Genomic DNA, 16,729 nt, shown 5'->3' on the forward strand with positions numbered 1-16,729 from the left:
GTGATTTTGGGGATAATCAGGTGAATTCAGGGGATAACCAGGTGATTTTAGGGGGTAATCAGGTGATTTTTGGGGTTCACCAGGTTGGTTTTGGGGTATAATCAAGTGATTTCAGAGTTCACCAGGTGATTTTGGGGTTTCACCAGCAAATTCAGGGGATTACCAGGTGAGTTCAGGGTTCACCAGGTGATTTTGGGCTCTCAGCACGATCCCAAAGCAGATTCAGGCCTCCCAGTATAGACCAGTTTAGGCACAGGACAGGGCCAGTGCTCCCATGAACACGTCCAGACCCGTGCCTGGACATGTTCAGTTCTGCCAGCAAGGGCTGGGAGGAGCCCTGAACCCTCTGCCCTGCGCTTCCCACGCCGCCAGTGGGGCAGGGACATCCCCTAATCCCATCCTAATCCCATCCCAGTGCTCCCATTTCATCCCAGTGCTCCCAGTATGGGCCAGACCGGTGCCTAGACAGGTCCAGTTCTGCCAGCAAAGGCTAGGACGAGCCCTGAACCCTCTGCCCTGCACTTCCACGCCGCCAGCGGGGCAGGCACATCCCCTATTCCCATTTTAATCCTATCCCAGTGCTCCCAGTTCATCCCAGTTTGTCCCAGCGCTTCCTCCACGTGCCTCCCACATCCCCACCGCGCATGCGCAGCCCCCGCCCAGCCCTTCCCGCCGCGCACGCGCGGGCTGTACCATCCTACTACAGCCGAGGGGGGAGCCAGGCAGAACCCACGCCTCTCCCACGCGTTACGCGTGGGTTTCGGTCCTTCAGATAAGAGACTACGCGTGATTTTATCGCGTTTGTTCCTTTATCGCGTTTCGGACTGCGGCGAGGCTGCGGGGATGGGCGCGGGGGGGAGGGTGGGGTGGTACACGCCGCGCTCAGGGGGCGGGGTCAGCGCTGCCGCTGCGTCTCTCCGGCCCCGGCGCCGCCGCCGCCATGAGGTGGGAGTGGGACCGGGGCCGCTGCTCGGGGAATAACGGGGGTCGGGAGGCACCGGGGAGGGCTGTGAGGGGAGTGGGAGAGTGTCCTTAGAACCGGGGCGGCGTCCGGGTAGTGCTGGATGGCGGCCCCGGGTGCTGTGAAGCGGCCGCGGCCTCCTGAGGCCTGGCGGGAAGATGGCGGAGGGGCGCCATGGCTGCGCTGAGGGGCCGGGGATGCGTGAGGGGGGTCTGGGGGCGCTGCTGTGGGGCACTGCGGACCTTGGATGCGCCCCTTGGAGCAGCGCGGGGTGTTTGAGGAACTGAGGGGGGTGAGGAGGGGTCTGAGGGGCGGGGGGGAAGAATCCTTGAGCGGGATGAGGATCCCATGAGGGGCGATGCGGGACCCTGAGGGTGGGTGAGGGTCCCTAAGGGGAGGGCAGGGTCCCTTGGAGGAGGTGAGGACTCTCCCAGAGGGGTGCGGGCTCCCCTGGGGGAGCCTGAGGGTCCCTAAAGGGGGGGGTCAGGGGTCCCTCAGGGGGCTGTAGGGTGCCTAAAGGGGGGTCAGGGGTCCCTGGAGGGCTGTAGGGTCCCTAAAGGGTGCAGACCCCCCTGATCCGTGCCCATTGCCCTCCCAGTATGCTCCGGCTCCAGAAGAGGCTGGCCTCCAGCGTCCTGCGCTGCGGGAAGAAGAAGGTGTGGCTTGATCCCAACGAGACCAATGAGATCGCCAATGCCAACTCCCGTACGTGGGGGGGATCTGTGGGATCCAGGAGGGTGGGAACAGAGGTTTTGGAGAGCTCAGTAACAGTGGGGTTGGGTTAGGTTGGTAAGGTCATCGAGTCTGGGAAAGATCTCCCAAAAGTTCACGATTTGGCTCAGGTGAAATTCAGCAAATTCTTTGCAGGTTAAAGTGGGGATTTTCAGGATTTGAACTGATGAGGTGCCTGGTGGTTCTGAGATAATGAGGGAGGGAATTGGGATCGTTGGAGGTTCAGTGGGAGAAACAGGAGAGAAAACAAACAGGGGGGATGGGGGATGATGACAGAGGTCTAGGGAGGGGAGAACAGGGCTCTGAGGAGGAGGAGAACAGGGATTTGACAGGAGGAAAACAGGGTCCTGAGTGGAGGAGAACAGGGATTTGAGGAGGAGAAGAACAGGGCTGTGAGGGAGGGAACACGGGGCCCTGAGGAGAGGGAAAACATGGATTTTAGGAGAGGGAGAATGGGGTCCTGAGGGGGGATCAGAGCTGTGAGGGAGGGAACATGGGGCCCTGAGGAGGGGGAAAACAGGGAGGTGTGAGGAGAGGGAGAACAGAGCTCTGAGGGAGGGAACACAGAACTCTTGAGAGAGGGAAGAACAGGGCTTTGAGGAGGGGGAACATAGCTCTGAGAGGGGAAGAACAGGGCTCTGAGAGAAGGGAAATCAGCTCTGTGAGAAGGGGGAGCAGGGCTCTGGGGAGGGGGAGAACAGGGATGTGAGGAGGGGGAACACAGAGCCCTGAGGAGAGGGAAAACATGGATTTTAGGAGGGGGAGAATGGGGTCCTGAGGGGGGATCAGAGCTGTGAGGGAGGGAACATGGGGCCCTGAGGAGGGGGGGAACAGAGCTCAGAGGTGGTAAAGAACAGGGGTGTGAGGAGGGGGAGAACAGGGCCCTGAGGAGGGGGGAAATGGGGTCCTGAGAGGGGGAGAACAGAGCTCTGAGGGAGGGAACACAGAACTCTTGAGAGGGGGAAGAACAGGGCTTTGAGAGAAGGGAGAACAGCTCTGTGAGAAGGGGGAGCAGGGCTCTGGGGAGGGAGAGAACAGAGGTGTGAGGAGGGGGAGAACAGAGCACTAGGGTGGGGAGAGCAGGGCTCTGAGGGAGAGGAAACAGAGCTGTGAGGGGAGCAGGGCTCTGAGGGGAGGAGCAAAGGGCTCTGAGGGAGGCACTGCCTTGGCCCTGGTGTTGGGTGCCCTCCATCCCCCCGGGCTGGGGTGGGTGCTGTGCTGGCAGCCCCCAGGAGGTGCTGGGTGCTTTTGCAGGGCAGCAGATCCGGAAGCTGATCAAAGATGGGCTGATCATCCGCAAGCCCGTGACCGTGCACTCCCGCGCCCGCTGCAGGAAGAACACGCTGGCCCGCAGGAAGGGCCGGCACATGGGCATCGGTGAGGGCAGATACACTGCTGGGAGTGCCCAGTCCCCCTGGGAATGGGGAACTGAGTGCCCAGTCCCCCTGGGAATGGGGGAACTGAGTGCCCAGTCCCCCTGGGAATGGGGGAACTGAGTGCCCAATCCCCCTGGGAATGGGGGAACTGAGTGCCCAATCCCCCTGGGAATGGGGGAACTGAGTGCCAAATCCCCCTGGGAATGGGGGAACTGAGTGCCCAATCCCCCTGGGAATGGGGGAACTGAGTGCCCGGTCCCCCTGGGAACAAGGCAAATCCACATCAGGGAGTTCCCAATCCCCCTGGGAATGGGGGAATCCACATCAGGGAGTGCCCCATGCCTCTGGGAAAGGGGGAGATTGAGTCCTGCATCCCCCTGGAAATGGGGGAATTGATGGGAACAGGGGAATTGAGTGCCCAATCCCCTTGGGAATGGGGAAATCCACATCTGGGAGTGGCCCAACCCCCTGGGAACTGGGAAATTGAGTCCTGCATGCCTCTAGGAATGGGGGAAATGCACATCAGGGAGTGCCCCATCCCGCTCCCAATGGGGAAATGCCTCATTGGGCAGTGCCCAATCCCCTTGGGAATGGGGGAACTGAGTGCCTAATCCCCCTGGGAATGGGGGAAATTCCCCACCTTCCACAGCTGCTTCTCACTCACCCTTGGGAATCCCCTCCTGTGTTCGGGAATCCCCTCCTGGCTTTGGGAATCCCCCCCTGGGTTTGGGACACAGGAAGCCCCTGGTTTGTGTCCCTGATTGTTCCTTTGAGGGGAAAGGGAGGATGGGAAGCTTTGGGATGGGTGTGGGGCTGAGCTGGCAGGAGTTTGGGCTCCTCCCGACCCCTCTGCCCCGCTCCAGGCAAGAGGAAGGGCACGGCCAACGCCCGCATGCCCGAGAAGGTCACCTGGATGCGGCGCATGCGGATCCTGCGGCGGCTGCTGCGGCGCTACCGCGAGTCCAAGAAGATCGACCGCCACATGTGAGAGCTGGGCTGTGCTGTGCCCCCAGAGTTCACTGCCCTGGGCATCCCCAGCCCTCCCAGTATGGGCCAGACCAGTCCCTGGACAGGTCCAGTTCTGCCAGGAAGGGCTGGGATGAGCCCTAAACCCTTGGCCCTGCCCTTCCCACACAGCCAGCAGGGTGGGGACATCCCCTAATCCCAGTGCTCCCATCCCATCCCAGTCCACCCCAGTGCTCCCATCCCAGTGCTCCCATCCCATCCCAGTCTACCCCAGTGCTCCCATCCCATCCCAGTCCGCCCCAGTGCTCCCATCCCAGACCATCCCAGACTATCCCAGTGCTCCCATCCCAGACCATCCCAGTGCTCCCATCCTATCCCAGCTCATCCCAGACCATCCCAGTGCTCCCATCCTATCCCAGCTCATCCCAGTCCATCCCAGTGCTCCCATCCCATCCTATCCCAGCGCTCCCACCCCAGTGCTCCCATCCCAGTCCACCCCAGTGCTGTCAGTCCATCCCACTCCATCCCAGTGCTCCCATTCCACTCCATCTCAGTCCATCCCATTCCACTCCATCCCAGCCCATCCCAGTTCTCCAGGCAGGTGTTGATGTCCCCACCCCCTGTGCCCCACAGGTACCACAGCCTGTACCTGAAGGTCAAGGGCAACGTGTTCAAGAACAAGCGGATCCTCATGGAGCACATCCACAAGCTGAAGGCCGACAAGGCCCGCAAGAAGCTCCTGGCGTAAGTTGCTGCTGCAGGCAGGAGGGATTGCCAGGGATAATCCCCCCCTGTGGGGCATTCCTGGGGGAATCCATCCCAAACAGGGCAGGGCTGGCTGGCAGCAGGGAAATGTGGGCTCTGCTGGGCTTTGGGGTTCCACTGAAGTGGGAAATGGGAGGTTCCTGATCAGCTGCTGGAGTGGGTGAATGATTGACCAGGGCAGGGGAGGGATTGCAGAATCTGCTGTGTCCTTGGGGGGAAAAGCTGAATCTGAGCACTCTGGGATTCAGCAGAGACACGAGACCCCAAACAGCTGCTCCGTGGATGGAGTGAATGGAAATCCCCGGGATCCAGCGGGGTGGTGTGGGACGGCAGGGTGTTGGGGGGCTGTTCTGGGTGTTGTGGGAATGTTGTGGGGCTGTTCTGGGTGGTGAGGGACAGCAGAACCCAAGGAAATGGGGACAGGGGTCAGGACGGTGTGGGGCTGCTCTGGGTATTGTGGGGCTGCTCTGGGTGTTGTTCTGGGGCCATTCTGGGTATTGTGGGGCTGTTCTGGGTGTTGTTCCGGGTGTTGTGGGGCTGTTCCGGGTGTTGTGGGGCCCTTCCAGGTGTCGTTCCGGGTGTTGTGGGGCTGTTCCGGGTGTTGTGGGGCCGTTCCAGGTGTTGTTCCGGGTGTTGTGGGGCCGTTCCGGGTGTTGTTCCGGGTGTTGTGGGGCCATTCCGGGTGTTGTTCCGGGTGTTGTGGGGGCCGTTCCGGGTGTTGTTCTGGGTGTTGTGGGGGCCGTTCCGGGTGTTGTTCTGGGTGTTGTGGGGCCGTTCCGGGTGTTGTTCTGGGTATTGTGGGGCTGCTCTGGGTGTTGTTCTGGGGCCATTCTGGGTATTGTGGGGCTGTTCTGGGTGTTGTTCCGGGTGTTGTGGGGCCGTTCCGGGTGTTGTGGGGCCGTTCCAGGTGTTGTTCCGGGTGTTGTGGGGCCGTTCCGGGTGTTGTGGGGCCGTTGTGGGTTCCTCACGTCCCCAATCCCGCAGGGACCAGGCGGAGGCGCGGCGCTCCAAGACCAAGGAGGCGCGGAAGCGCCGCGAGGAGCGGCTGCAGGCCAAGAAGGAGGAGATCATCAAAACCCTGTCCAAGGAGGAGGAGGCCAAGAAGTGACCTGGGGCTGTCCCCTGCTCCCAGCCTGTCCCATCCCCTGGCCTCCAATAAAACATCCCGGACTCTTCCCGCCGAGCCTCCGTGTCTGCAGCAGGGAGGGGTCAGGGAAACGCTGGGGATCCCTGAGTGGGGCCCTTCCCCACGGCCCCGGGCACTGGGGACCCCCCTGAACCCCCAAAGGCTCAGGGAGGAGCTGAGGGGCTGGAGCTCACCCTAGGGCCCCCCCAAACTCCCCCTGCAGCTCCTTGCCAGCCCGATCCCACAGTGGGAGTGGCTGGACAGACAGACAGACACAGCGCGGATGGGCTCTGCCCCTCCCCTGGGCCCACCTGGGGGGGTTCAGTGAGCTGAGGAGGGTCCCCCCCACCACTGAAATGGAGCTGGGACCCCCCTGCCCCCCAGCTCATCACAGTGATGGGTCTGTGTGTGACACCCGGTGTGTGTGTGTGACACCCCCGGGTCATGTCCCAGTGTCACCAAGAGGGGACATTGCACCCATAGACCCCAAATCTGACAACCCCAACCCCAAGTGGGGGACACAGCACCCACCAACCCCCCCCACACTCGGGGCTCTGCAAATACCTTTTTTTTTACCCAAAAAGAGCCAAATTGGCAGGAATTAAAGGCGTTAGGAGGGGGGTGGTGACAGGACGCACACGGGGGGGTTCTTGGCTGGGACAAAGGGACTGGGGGAGCCCCCTGGTGTCCCCCCCATTGTATTGACAGCAAACGGAGCCCCTCCCTCCCCACTGTTTACTGTCAACACCCCGAACTGGTCCCAGCTGGGCCAAACTGGGCCCGGCCCCGCTCCCATTCCCCTCCCCGTGCCTATAAAGGTGGGGGTGGGGCCGCCCCCTGTCCCTCGGTGCTGTTGCCCTCTGCTCGCGGGGTGTCCCCCCTGTCCCCACCATGCTCTTCTGGCACGGCCAGCCCGAGCCCTGCTGGTCCAGCCCTGGGGACGTGTACCCCCTGCCCGCCTCGGGGCTGCTCAGGTACCCCCCAAATCCGCTGGGCTCGGGGAAACTGAGGCACGGCCGAGCTCCCACCCTTTCCGGGGGGCGTTTTCCCGCAGGGACCCCCCGGTCCTGCCCTACCTGAAGCAGGAGGAGCCCAAGGGCGTCTCCACATGGCAGCCGCCCTTCCGGTACATCCTGTGTGCCCCGACCTCCCCGGCCGTGCGGCGCCACGAGGAGACCCTCACCTACCTGAACCAGGGTGAGTCTGGGGGCGCCGGGGGGGGGACCTCCCACCCCTCACGATGAGGGCTCAGTCCCCCCTCCCGGCCCCCTCCCCAGGGCAGCCCTACGAGATCCGCATGATGGGAACGGGAATGGCCCGGGGGGACCCGGCCGAGGGCCGCAGGGTGGTCAAGGTGAGCGGGGTGGGGACGTGGGGGGACCCCGGGGAAAAGATCTGGGCTCAAGTCCCGGTTCTGTCCCAGTCCAGACCCAGTTCTGCCCCAGTTCAGCCTCACTTCAGCCCCAGTCCTAACCCAGTCCAGCCCCAGTTCTACCCCACTCCAGCCCCAATTTTGCCACAGTCCAGCCCCATCCCAGTCCTATCCCAGTGCAGCCCCAGTCCTGGCTGTGTTGCCCCAGTTCAACTCCAGTCTAGCCCCAGTTTTGCCCCAGTGCAGCCTCCTTTCAGCCCCACTACAGCTCCACTCCAGCCCCAGTTCGATCCCAGTTCAGCCCCAATTTTGGCCCAGTCCAGCCCCAGTTCAGCCCCATCTCATTCCCAGTCCAGTCCTAGCTCTGCCCCAGTTCAACACCAGTCTAGCCCCAGTTCAGCCCCGGTTCAGGCCCAGTCCAGTCCTAGCTCTGCCCTGGTCCAGTTCCAGTCCAGCCCCATCTCCTCCCCAGTCCAGTCCTCGCTGTGCCCCGGTTCAACCCCAGTGTAGCCCCAGTTCTGCCCCAATCCAGCCCCAGTTCTGCCCCGGTCCAAGCCCAGCTGAGCCCCAGTCTGGGGCCGTGCCCCTGCCCAGAGCCTGGTCCGGGTGGTTTTCCACGACCGCCGCCTCCAGTACTCGGAGCAGCAGCAGCTCGAGGGCTGGCGCTGGAGCCGCCCGGGCGACCGAATCCTGGACATCGGTGGGTGCCGGGGCTGGGGAGGGGCCGGGGGGGCTGCAGGGGCCGCGCTGACCCCGCTCCCGCAGACATCCCGCTCTCCGTGGGGATCCTGGAGCCCCAAATCCACCCCACGCTGCTCAACACGGTGGAATTCCTCTGGGACCCCTCCCGACGCACATCCGTGTTCGTGCAGGTGGGAGCCGGGGTTTGGGGGGCTCGGGGGGATCCTGGGGGGGGTCACAGCGCCCAGTCCTGACCCTGCTGTCCCTCCCATCCCATCCCATCAGGTTCACTGCATCAGCACCGAGTTCACGCTGCGGAAGAACGGGGGGGAGAAGGGGGTCCCCTTCCGCATCCAGATCGACACCTTTGGGGCAGGGGGCGAGGGGGACCCCCCCGAGCACCTGCACTCCGCCAGCTGCCTGGTCAAGGTGTTCAAGGTACCGGGGAGGGCGGGAAACCAGTGCCCCCAGTGCTCCCAGTGCCCCCAGTGCTTCCAGTGCCCCCAGTGCTTCGAGTGCTCCCAGTGCCCCCAGTGCTTCCAGTGCCCCCAGTGCCCCCAGTGCTCGCAGTGCCCCCCACTACTGGGAGACCCCGCTCTGGGCTGGGGGGTGGGTGCATGGTGGGGTCTGGGGGTCCAGGGGGGGCCCAGGGCCACCCTCACCCCCCGGCACAGCCCAAGGGGGCTGATAGGAAGCAGAGGACGGACCGGGAGAAGGTGGAGAAGCAGCCGGCGGCCGAGAGGGAGAAATTCCAGCCGCCCTACGAGAGCACCGTGCTGGCCGAGGTGGGTCCCGGCCCTGGCGCCCCCCGTGGGCCGAGGGTACCCCCGGGACCCTGCACCCATCACCCCCCCCTCCTCTTCAGTGCCCCCCATGGCCGGATGCGCTGGGTGCCCCCCACAGCCCCCTGGGCACCCCGGGGCTGCCGTCCCCGCACCCCTTCAAGCTGCTGAGCCCCGAGAGGTGAGCGGGGAACCCTGGACCCCCCATTTCCCCACTTCTGGGGTCTCCTTCTGTGCCCGCCCTGCCCCACAGGGTGTGCCTGTGTCTCGGTTTGGAAAGCCAGGAGTCTGCTAAGGAAGGCAGGAGCCTCCCCTGAAATGGAGAATGTGAACCCTCCCCTCCCCTCTGAATTGCTATAAATTTTAAATTAAGGGGCTCTCAGGCAAAAATATGGGAGCAGGAAATCACAGTTCTTTAATAGGGAAAAGAAAAAAATAAAAGGATAAAATAAATAATGCAGTGCACAAGAACAACACTGCCAGAGTCAGAACCCAGCCTGACACCCTGTGGGTCAGGGTGTTGGCAGCAGACCCATTGGAATTGTGGCTCAGCCCTCCTGCAGTGTCAGGGGTGGCTCTGCTGGAGCAGGGATCCTGTAGAGAAGGATGGATTCTGCCTCTGAAGATCCAATGGAAGAAGAGGCAGCTGCTGCTCCTCTGGGGAATCCAGTGCAGAAGCTGTGCTGGTGTCTCCAAACCTCTGGATTATATCCGGGCAGGAATGCTTGGCTCCTCCCTCTGGGCTCACATCTCCCAATGGGATGCTGTAGTTCTTATCAGCCATGCAGGGACATTCAATGGCTGTTATCAGCAGTGTCCCCTCCCGAGGGAGGAGTGAATGTGGTCACTCACAGAGAGAGATAAGGCAAACTGCCCACTTGACAAAGGTAATCTGCCATACAGATGGCAATAGAAAACATCTTGCCTGCAATCTTCAACAGCGTGTCCCCCGTGTCACCCGCCTGCGCTGCCGAGGGCCCCGCGGAGAGTCCTGGCGAGGTGAGGGAGCCCCCAGAGCCTCCCCCGGCCCCCCGGGACGGGCTGGGGTTGTGCCCGCTCGGGTCGTGCCCCGCTGAGGCCCCGCTGAGCCCCCACAGGCGCTGAGCCCCTGCGCTTCCCCGCTGGAGACGCAGCAGTGGCTGCTCCGCCGCCGCTTCTCCTCCTGCGCCCGCGTCTTCGCCAACTTCACCGGTGAGAGCCGGGGCCGGGCCGGGGCTCGGAGCCGGGACCCCCCTCCTGCCGCCCCCTGAGCGCCCCCGTCCGCAGGCGCGGAGCTGCTGAAGCTCTCGCGCAGGGACCTGATCCAGATCTGCGGAGCCCCGGACGGGATCCGCCTCTGCCACGCCCTGGCGGGCAGGTCAGGCTCCCGCGCCCCCGGTGCCGCTTTTTGGGGACCCCCGGGGAGCTCCGTGGGGTCCGACCCCATCCTGGCCCCCCGCCAGAGCCTCCTGTGCCCCCTCAGGTGCCCGCGGCCCCGGCTGACCCTGTACGTGGCACAGGAGCCCAGCGGGGCTGAGAGTGCGGAGGGTGCGGGATCAGGTGAGGAGGGGCTCAGGTGTGCGGGGAGGGGCTCAGGTGTGCGGGGAGGGGCTCAGGTGTGCGGGGAGGGGCTCAGGTGTGTGGGGAAGGGCTCAGGTGTGTGAGGAGAGGGCTCAGGTGTGTGAGGAGGGGGCTCAGGTGTCCGGGGAGGGGCTCAGGTGTGTGAGGAGGGGCTCAGGTGTGTGGGGAAGGGCTCAGGTGTGTGAGGAGAGGGCTCAGGTGTGCGGGGAGGGGCTCAGGTGTGTGAGGAGGGGGCTCAGGTGTGTGGGGAAGGGCTCAGGTGTGTGGGGAAGGGCTCAGGTGTGTGAGGAGGGGCTCAGGTGTGCAGCGGCGTGGGGATGGAGGGTGGGCACTCGGCCCTATCCCATCCCATCCCATCCCATCCCATCCCATCCCATCCCATCCCATCCCATCCCATCCCATCCCATCCCCAGGGCTGTACCAGGAGCTGCACCTGCAGCAGCTGACGGTGCCCGAGCTCACCGCGAGGTTGGCGGAGCTGCTGGAGCTGCCCCCGGGGCAGATCCTGCGGCTCTCCCGCCAGGGACCCGCCGGCATCCACGTCCTCGTCAGCGACGCGGTGAGGACACGGGGACAGCCGGGGAGGGCAGGGAGGCGCAGACCCCGCAGCCCCCCCGAGCTGCAGCGGGAGAGTCCCCGAGCCCCCCTGAGCCCCCCTGTGCCCCGCAGATGATCAGGAACCTCCAGGACGAGACGAGATTCGTGGTGGCGATCGGCAAAGGTACCGCGGTGGCCGCGGCCGGGCAGGGGACATCGGTGGCCCCGACTGAGCCGCGTCCCCTGCCCGCAGCCCCTGGCCCCGAGGGCTTCCAGCTGCTGCTGCGGTAGGAGCCGGCCACGCTGGGAAGGGACCGAGAGAGGAGCCCGGGGCTGGCAGAGCCCCCAGAGCCCGCCCGAGCGGACGGGACCCGTCCTGTCCCCCGCCGTGTCCTTCGTGTCCCCGCTTTCCATTAAAGAACGGCGGGAGCGACCCCGGACACGGCCTCGTCCCTGCGGCGCCCGCGGGGGTTCGGGGTCCCCGGGGTGGATTTGGGGTGCGGGGTCGGTCCCTCGGCCCCAGCAGGCGACACCGGGCAGGGCAGGTCCCGTCCCAGCCCTTGCAGACGGAACCGGGGCAGCCCCGGCGGGCAGAGCCCGGCGCCGCCTCCGGCCGGTCGGGAATGGGGCACTGAAACAGCGGAGCCCTCCCGGGGCCGGCGGAGCGCGACCGGGACGTCCTTGGGAGCGAATTCCTGGGGCAAAGGATGGGATTGGGATAAACAAAGCGGGAGCAGGGGAGGAAGGGGAGGACCGGGAGGAGCTGGGACAGCCCCGGAGCGGAGCCGCCATCACAGACACGGGGAGGACACGGGGAGGACACGGGGAGGACACGGGGCCCGGGACCCATCGCTGGAGGGGACAAGAGAACGCCCCCGATCCTCCCCACAACACTGCATGGGGATCCAGAGTGCCACCAGCCCTGTCCCGAGTGTCCCCTCTGTCCCCACCAGGGCCACCTGAACCAGGTGTGTTTGTAACTTCCTGCCACTGTCACACGAGACAAGCACGGACCTCACCATGGAAAGGACATTTTCCAGCTCTCCCTGTGCCCCAGCCCAGGGAGGGGGGTCCAGCAGCCACCGGGAGACCCCCGAGTTTGAAAGTGTCAAAGCCCCCGAGGGAAGGGGACAGGGCTGGGAACGGGGGGGTCACAGCCCCTGGGGACCCCCGGGTGGGCTCAGCTGCACCTTTGGGGACAGAGGGTGAAGCACAAAGAGCCCCGAGGGTGGCACTGCTGGCACAGGGTGACATTGCCAGCCTGGGATAAGGATCAGTGGGATGGATTTCCCTCAACCCTTAAAAAATCAGCTCCAGATTTCCATGGGAGGTCAGTCAGAGCCACGGGGCAGGGACAGGGACAAGGAGGTGATGGGACACTGGGGACACTGCCAGGATGGGTCCTTGCAGGGGCCAGGGGAGAACAAAAGGCTGGGAGGGCACGGACTGAGCTGGGAATTGAGGAGGAAAAGCAGCTTCTCCTTGATTTTCTCCATAATTTTAGCGCCACATCCCCCAAACTGCAACACAGGAGCTTCTGCCAGGCCTTGGCACAGAGGGAGGGCAGAAACCTTGACCTGGATGCCAGAAAAGAAAGCAAAAAGGAAAAAAAAACCCCAAAACACCCCCAGGCCCATCAAACACACAAGCCTTCACCAGAAAAAGCCAAAATGGTTTAGGATATTTTCCAGAACACTACAGCCAAGAACCTTGTCACACTGATCCCAATCCACCCCTATCCTGCCAAAAAAACCCCAAATTACCCCAAAACCACGACAGCAGCAGCCAGCCATGATCAATGGAGAGAAAATCAAAGAGAAATACAAAGGGAATTACAGAGATGTGCAAAAAGTGGAACTTGTTGTTCCCACCTGCCCCATCCTCACCCTGTCACAGAACTGGGCTAAAAGGGGCTGCAGGGTCTCCAAGGCCCAGAAAATTCTCTTTTTTTTGGTTGCACTGGATCTGCTCAGCCTCACTGGAGGATTTTCTACCCCAGAAGGTCCCAGGCTGTTTCCTGGAGAGGTCCCTTGGTCCCTGCTCCTGCTGGGAGTCCAGGGGCAGCTGGAAGGTGCTGGAAGGCAGATCCAGGCTCCAGGAATCTCTGCTGGGAGGTGGGGACACAACCAGGGAGGATTCCAAGGACAGGAACAGCCCAGGGAGTGAAACTGAAGGAGCTGCCCCAGCTGAGGCTGGAGAAGGGGATTGGGCTTGGAAACGGGATGGGATCCTCACCCAGGGCTGGATTGGGCTTGGAAACGGGATGGGATCCTCACCCTGGGCTGGATTGGGCTTGGAAACGGGATGGGATCCTCACCCTGGGCTGGATTGGGCTTGGAAATGGGATGGGATCCTCACCCTGGGCTGGCTCCGTGCTGGAGCTGTCCCAGAGCCCCCCCAGAAACCCCAGGATGGAGAAATTCCTCCAAATCCTGGGCACTGAGCCCTCCACAGCCACCAGATCCCACCCAGGACGATCCCAGGAGCATCCCAGGCTATGGAAAGGAGTCCCTGGATGAGCTCCAAGGTCCTTCCACCCCAAACCCCATCCCTGAGTCCATGCAAACACTCAGGGCTCCCCCTCAGGAGCTGCCCCATGCAGGAGGTGGATTTTCCTCCACTCAGTGATTCCCCCAGCGAGACACAGCTTGGAAAATGGTGTTTATTGGTATTTATAAATATAAACATCAGGAAGAGTCCATTTGAAGACGGATAATTGACTTAAAAGGACACTGTCAAGAAGTTTGAGCTACCTTAATGCTGTCACCCTGGTCTGCAAACAGAAAAGAAATTGCTTTGGGTTCTGTGTTCTGGAGTTTTCCCTGGAAAACTCAGCTCTGTTCCAAAGGGATCAGTCAGCCAAAATCCTGCTCTTCGCTCTCCCCTGCCACAGTAGGAACTAAACAAAAGTGTTTTGTTTGTTTTCTTTTATTTTCCCAGAGTTGTGCAAATCCTGTGATTGCTGGGTGACCCCTCGCCCGTCCACTCTGTCACCACCATCTTCTGCCACCCTGAAACCCGGAGAAAGTTCTGGAAATGAAGGCGCCCGAGGAGAGGGGGAGAATCCACAGCGCTAAAGAGGATTTGAATAAATATAAGGGATTAAAAGCCATCTACAAGAGGGCATTGACAGTATCCTTTTAACCACAGCAGCCTGGAGATGCTCCCAGGCTGGGGGAGATGAAGGGGGGCAGCTCCAGGGGCACCTGGGACCCTCCTGCTGGGAACAGCTCATTGTCCTTGGAATTCCTGGTGGGAAAATCCCCCCCCTTCCAGCCCCTCCTGCTGCTGCAGCTGCTCCTTCCCCACCAGGAGATTGCTCAGCAGCCAGGGGAAGCCAAACCCCTCGGCCCAGGGCAGCCCCGAGCTCCCCGCACGGACAGTGGGAACGACGGACGCGGACCCATGGACCTGCCCTGCCCCTTCAACCCTTGGGATCTGCCCAGCAGTTCCACCCTGGCATTTCATCACTCTGGGCTCCCCTGGAGCCTGAAACACCCCAAAAAAGCAGCCACTGACCCCCCCACCCCTCCTCCTGCCCCAGAGCTGGGCCTGGCACATCCAAAGCCCATCCAGGGCTCCCTGCAGGGCTCCACACTTACCTGGACAGGTGGGGAGGGCAGGAAGGGCCCCCACAGGGAGTGAGGGAGGATTCCAGCCCTGCTCCATCAGGGAATCCTTAATTCTTCATCAGGGCAACAAGCAAAAAGCTCTACTTGGCTTTTCCATGGGGGGAGGATGGAGGGAAAGGACGGGAGGAGGGAACTCTCAGTCCTTGGAACATGGGCTGGGACTTTCTCCCTGTGCTGAGAATTCTACGTTTGTGTATCTGTTATTCCCTGTGTGGAGGATTATATCCTTGTCATTGGGATAAAACCTGGATTTGGGAGAAGTTTGGACACCCAGTCCCTGATCACACAGGCCAGGAGAGCCCAGCCTGGGGTGGGTGCAGCTCCCTGTGCTCCTTTCAGATCTTCCTGACAGCTCATCACAGGCTCAGGCTTCTCCTGGGGAAAAATTCCTTATGGATTTGCTGGGAAATCTCAACAAATGACTGAATTTGGAAGAAAAATTTGGGAAAAAAACTTAGGAAAAAAAAAAGCAGGATTTGGGGAGGGTAAAATATCTGGAATTAGAAATTCCAAGGTCTATCACAACAATCTGGGAAGAATCTGACACAGGGAAGATGAGCCTTCATGTGAGCATGCTCAGGTGGCAGCAGGGAAGCACAGGGGAATCCTGGATCCCAGGGAAATCTGGGATCCCAGGGAAATCTGGGATTTCAGGGAAATCCTGGCTCAGCAGCTGCTGTTTCATTCCCTCACTGACAAACGGACATGGAACGTGTTGGGGGTTCCAGGTTTTGTTGGGGTTTTTCAGGTTTGTTTGGGTTTTCAAGTTTTGTTTGGGTTTTCAAGTTTTGTTTGAGTTTTCAGGTTTGTTGGGGTTTTCAAGTTTTGTTGGGGTTTTCAGGTTTTGTTGGAGTTCTCAGGTTTTGTTGGGGTTTTCAGGTTTTGTTTGGGTTTTCAGGTTTTGTTTGAGTTTTCAAGTTTTGCTGGGGTTTCCAGGTTTTGTTTGAGTTTTCAGGTTTTGTTTGGGTTTCCAGGTTTTGTTTGGGTTTTCAGGTTTTGTTTGAGTTTTCAGATTTTGTTGAAGTTTTCAAGTTTTGTTTGAGTTTTCAGGTTTTGTTTGGGTTTCCAGGTTTTGTTTGAGTTTTCAGGTTTTGTTGGGGTTTTCAGATTTTGTTTGAGTTTTCAGGTTTGTTGGGGTTTTTCCTCCTGCACAAGGGGGTTAAATTAAAGCGTGTTCCTCTCCTCTCCCCTCTCCCCACTTCCAAGGATCTCGGTTCCTTTTCCAACCTCACCAGCAGCATCAGTCCCTGCAGGCTGGGAGCCCTCCCCTCCCTGCCAGGGCCATTCCCAGGGATTCCCAGCAGGAATGGTTCAGGATCAGGCCCACCCAGGCCCAGCTGCAGCTCCATCCCCAGTCCCTCATCCCGCCGGGATCACAGGGGGTGTGTGGGTGGCTGCAGGGCAGCCCAGCCCTGCTCACTGGCCCTGGCAAATGACACTGGGGGCGCTTTTCCTCCAAGGTTCTGGAGATCTGGGCAATTCCCAGGCGTGGTTCCAGCCCCAGCTGGCCGCGAGGAGGCTCCAGTGTCATAGGATGATGCAGCATCTGCAGAAGCGCTGTCGGCTGCCGCCCACCGAGGGCGGGGGGGTCACCGGGGCGAAGTAGGCGTGGACTTTGATGTTGGGCAGGTGGGTCTGCAAGGGCAACGCGGCCAGCTCAGGGCCTGCCTCAGAACCTCGGCTCCCTCCCCCGGCAATTCCCCCCTGTGCTGGTGCCCACAGGGCTCCCAGGATGAGGCATCTGACGGCTCCCACAGCTCCTCTGAGCACGAGCAGCAGGTGATGGGAAATTCGAGCTCCTCCCTACGGATAAACCCTCCCCATCCCAGCTCCTCCCCATCCCAGCTCCTCCCTATGGATAAACCCTTCCTATCCCAGCTCCTCCCCGTGGATAAACCTCCACAATCCCAGCTCCTCCCTATGGATAAACCCTCCCCATCCCAGCTCCTCCCTATGGATAAACCCTTCCTATCCCAGCTCCTCCCCATGGATAAACCCTTCCTATCCCAGCTCCGCCCTATGGATAAACCTCCACAATCCCAGCTCCTCCTTATGGATAAACCTTTTCCATCCCAGCTCTTCCTTATGGATAAACCCTTCCTATCCCAGCTCCTCCCCGTGGATAAACCCTTCCTATCCCAGCTCCTCCCCATGGATAAACCCTTCATATCCCAGCTCCTCCCCGTGGATAAACCCTTCCTATCCCAGCTCCTCCCCATGGATAAACCCTTCCTATCCC

General features: G+C 61.5%; 3 protein-coding genes across 4 annotated transcripts in view; 2 read left to right on the forward strand and 1 right to left on the reverse strand.

The window, feature by feature from the left end:
• The first annotated feature begins 885 nt into the window (after window positions 1-885).
• Window positions 886-5,975, forward strand: RPL19 (ribosomal protein L19). Its single transcript, XM_036398995.1, has 6 exons — window positions 886-945; window positions 1,560-1,666; window positions 2,948-3,070; window positions 3,933-4,053; window positions 4,669-4,779; window positions 5,785-5,975. The coding sequence occupies exons 1-6, from the start codon at window positions 941-943 to the stop codon at window positions 5,906-5,908; spliced, it is 591 nt and encodes a 196-aa protein (XP_036254888.1). The 5' UTR covers window positions 886-940; the 3' UTR covers window positions 5,909-5,975.
• Window positions 5,976-6,817: 842 nt separating this feature from the next.
• Window positions 6,818-11,296, forward strand: LOC118696720 (transcription factor CP2-like protein 1). Its single transcript, XM_036398994.1, has 15 exons — window positions 6,818-6,900; window positions 6,981-7,123; window positions 7,204-7,280; window positions 7,893-7,998; window positions 8,064-8,170; window positions 8,265-8,417; window positions 8,654-8,764; window positions 8,845-8,942; window positions 9,703-9,760; window positions 9,859-9,952; window positions 10,028-10,118; window positions 10,224-10,300; window positions 10,735-10,880; window positions 10,991-11,042; window positions 11,112-11,296. Exons 1-15 carry the CDS (start codon window positions 6,818-6,820, stop codon window positions 11,147-11,149), a joined length of 1,434 nt encoding a protein of 477 aa, XP_036254887.1. The 3' UTR covers window positions 11,150-11,296.
• Window positions 11,297-13,506: 2,210 nt separating this feature from the next.
• Window positions 13,507-16,729, reverse strand: part of FBXL20 (F-box and leucine rich repeat protein 20) — a 40,512-nt gene continuing 37,289 nt past the window's right edge. For both annotated transcript variants that reach the window (XM_036398736.2, XM_036398735.2), the window contains exon 15: window positions 13,507-16,125. In XM_036398736.2, coding sequence (XP_036254629.1) covers window positions 16,018-16,125 — 108 coding nt within the window. In that variant the 3' untranslated portion in view covers window positions 13,507-16,017. The remainder of the gene's footprint in view (window positions 16,126-16,729) is intronic.

Source organism: Molothrus ater, chromosome 27 (genome assembly GCF_012460135.2).
Source record: "Molothrus ater isolate BHLD 08-10-18 breed brown headed cowbird chromosome 27, BPBGC_Mater_1.1, whole genome shotgun sequence".
In the NCBI taxonomy this organism is placed as follows: Eukaryota; Metazoa; Chordata; class Aves; order Passeriformes; family Icteridae; genus Molothrus; species Molothrus ater.

What these genes read in the sequence shown, in the direction of transcription:
- RPL19 (XM_036398995.1), top strand. An exon ending in GGGCCGGCACATGGGCATCG is followed by an intron (nt 3,071 to 3,932) that starts GTGAGGGCAGAT and finishes GCCCCGCTCCAG; the next exon opens with GCAAGAGGAAGGGCACGGCC. An exon ending in GCCCGCAAGAAGCTCCTGGC is followed by an intron (nt 4,780 to 5,784) that starts GTAAGTTGCTGC and finishes CCAATCCCGCAG; the next exon opens with GGACCAGGCGGAGGCGCGGC.
- LOC118696720 (XM_036398994.1), top strand. Translation starts at nt 6,818, where the DNA reads ATGCTCTTCTGGCACGGCCAGCCCGAGCCCTGCTGGTCCAGCCCTGGG. An exon ending in CCGCGGAGAGTCCTGGCGAG is followed by an intron (nt 9,761 to 9,858) that starts GTGAGGGAGCCC and finishes GAGCCCCCACAG; the next exon opens with GCGCTGAGCCCCTGCGCTTC. An exon ending in CGTCTTCGCCAACTTCACCG is followed by an intron (nt 9,953 to 10,027) that starts GTGAGAGCCGGG and finishes CCCCGTCCGCAG; the next exon opens with GCGCGGAGCTGCTGAAGCTC.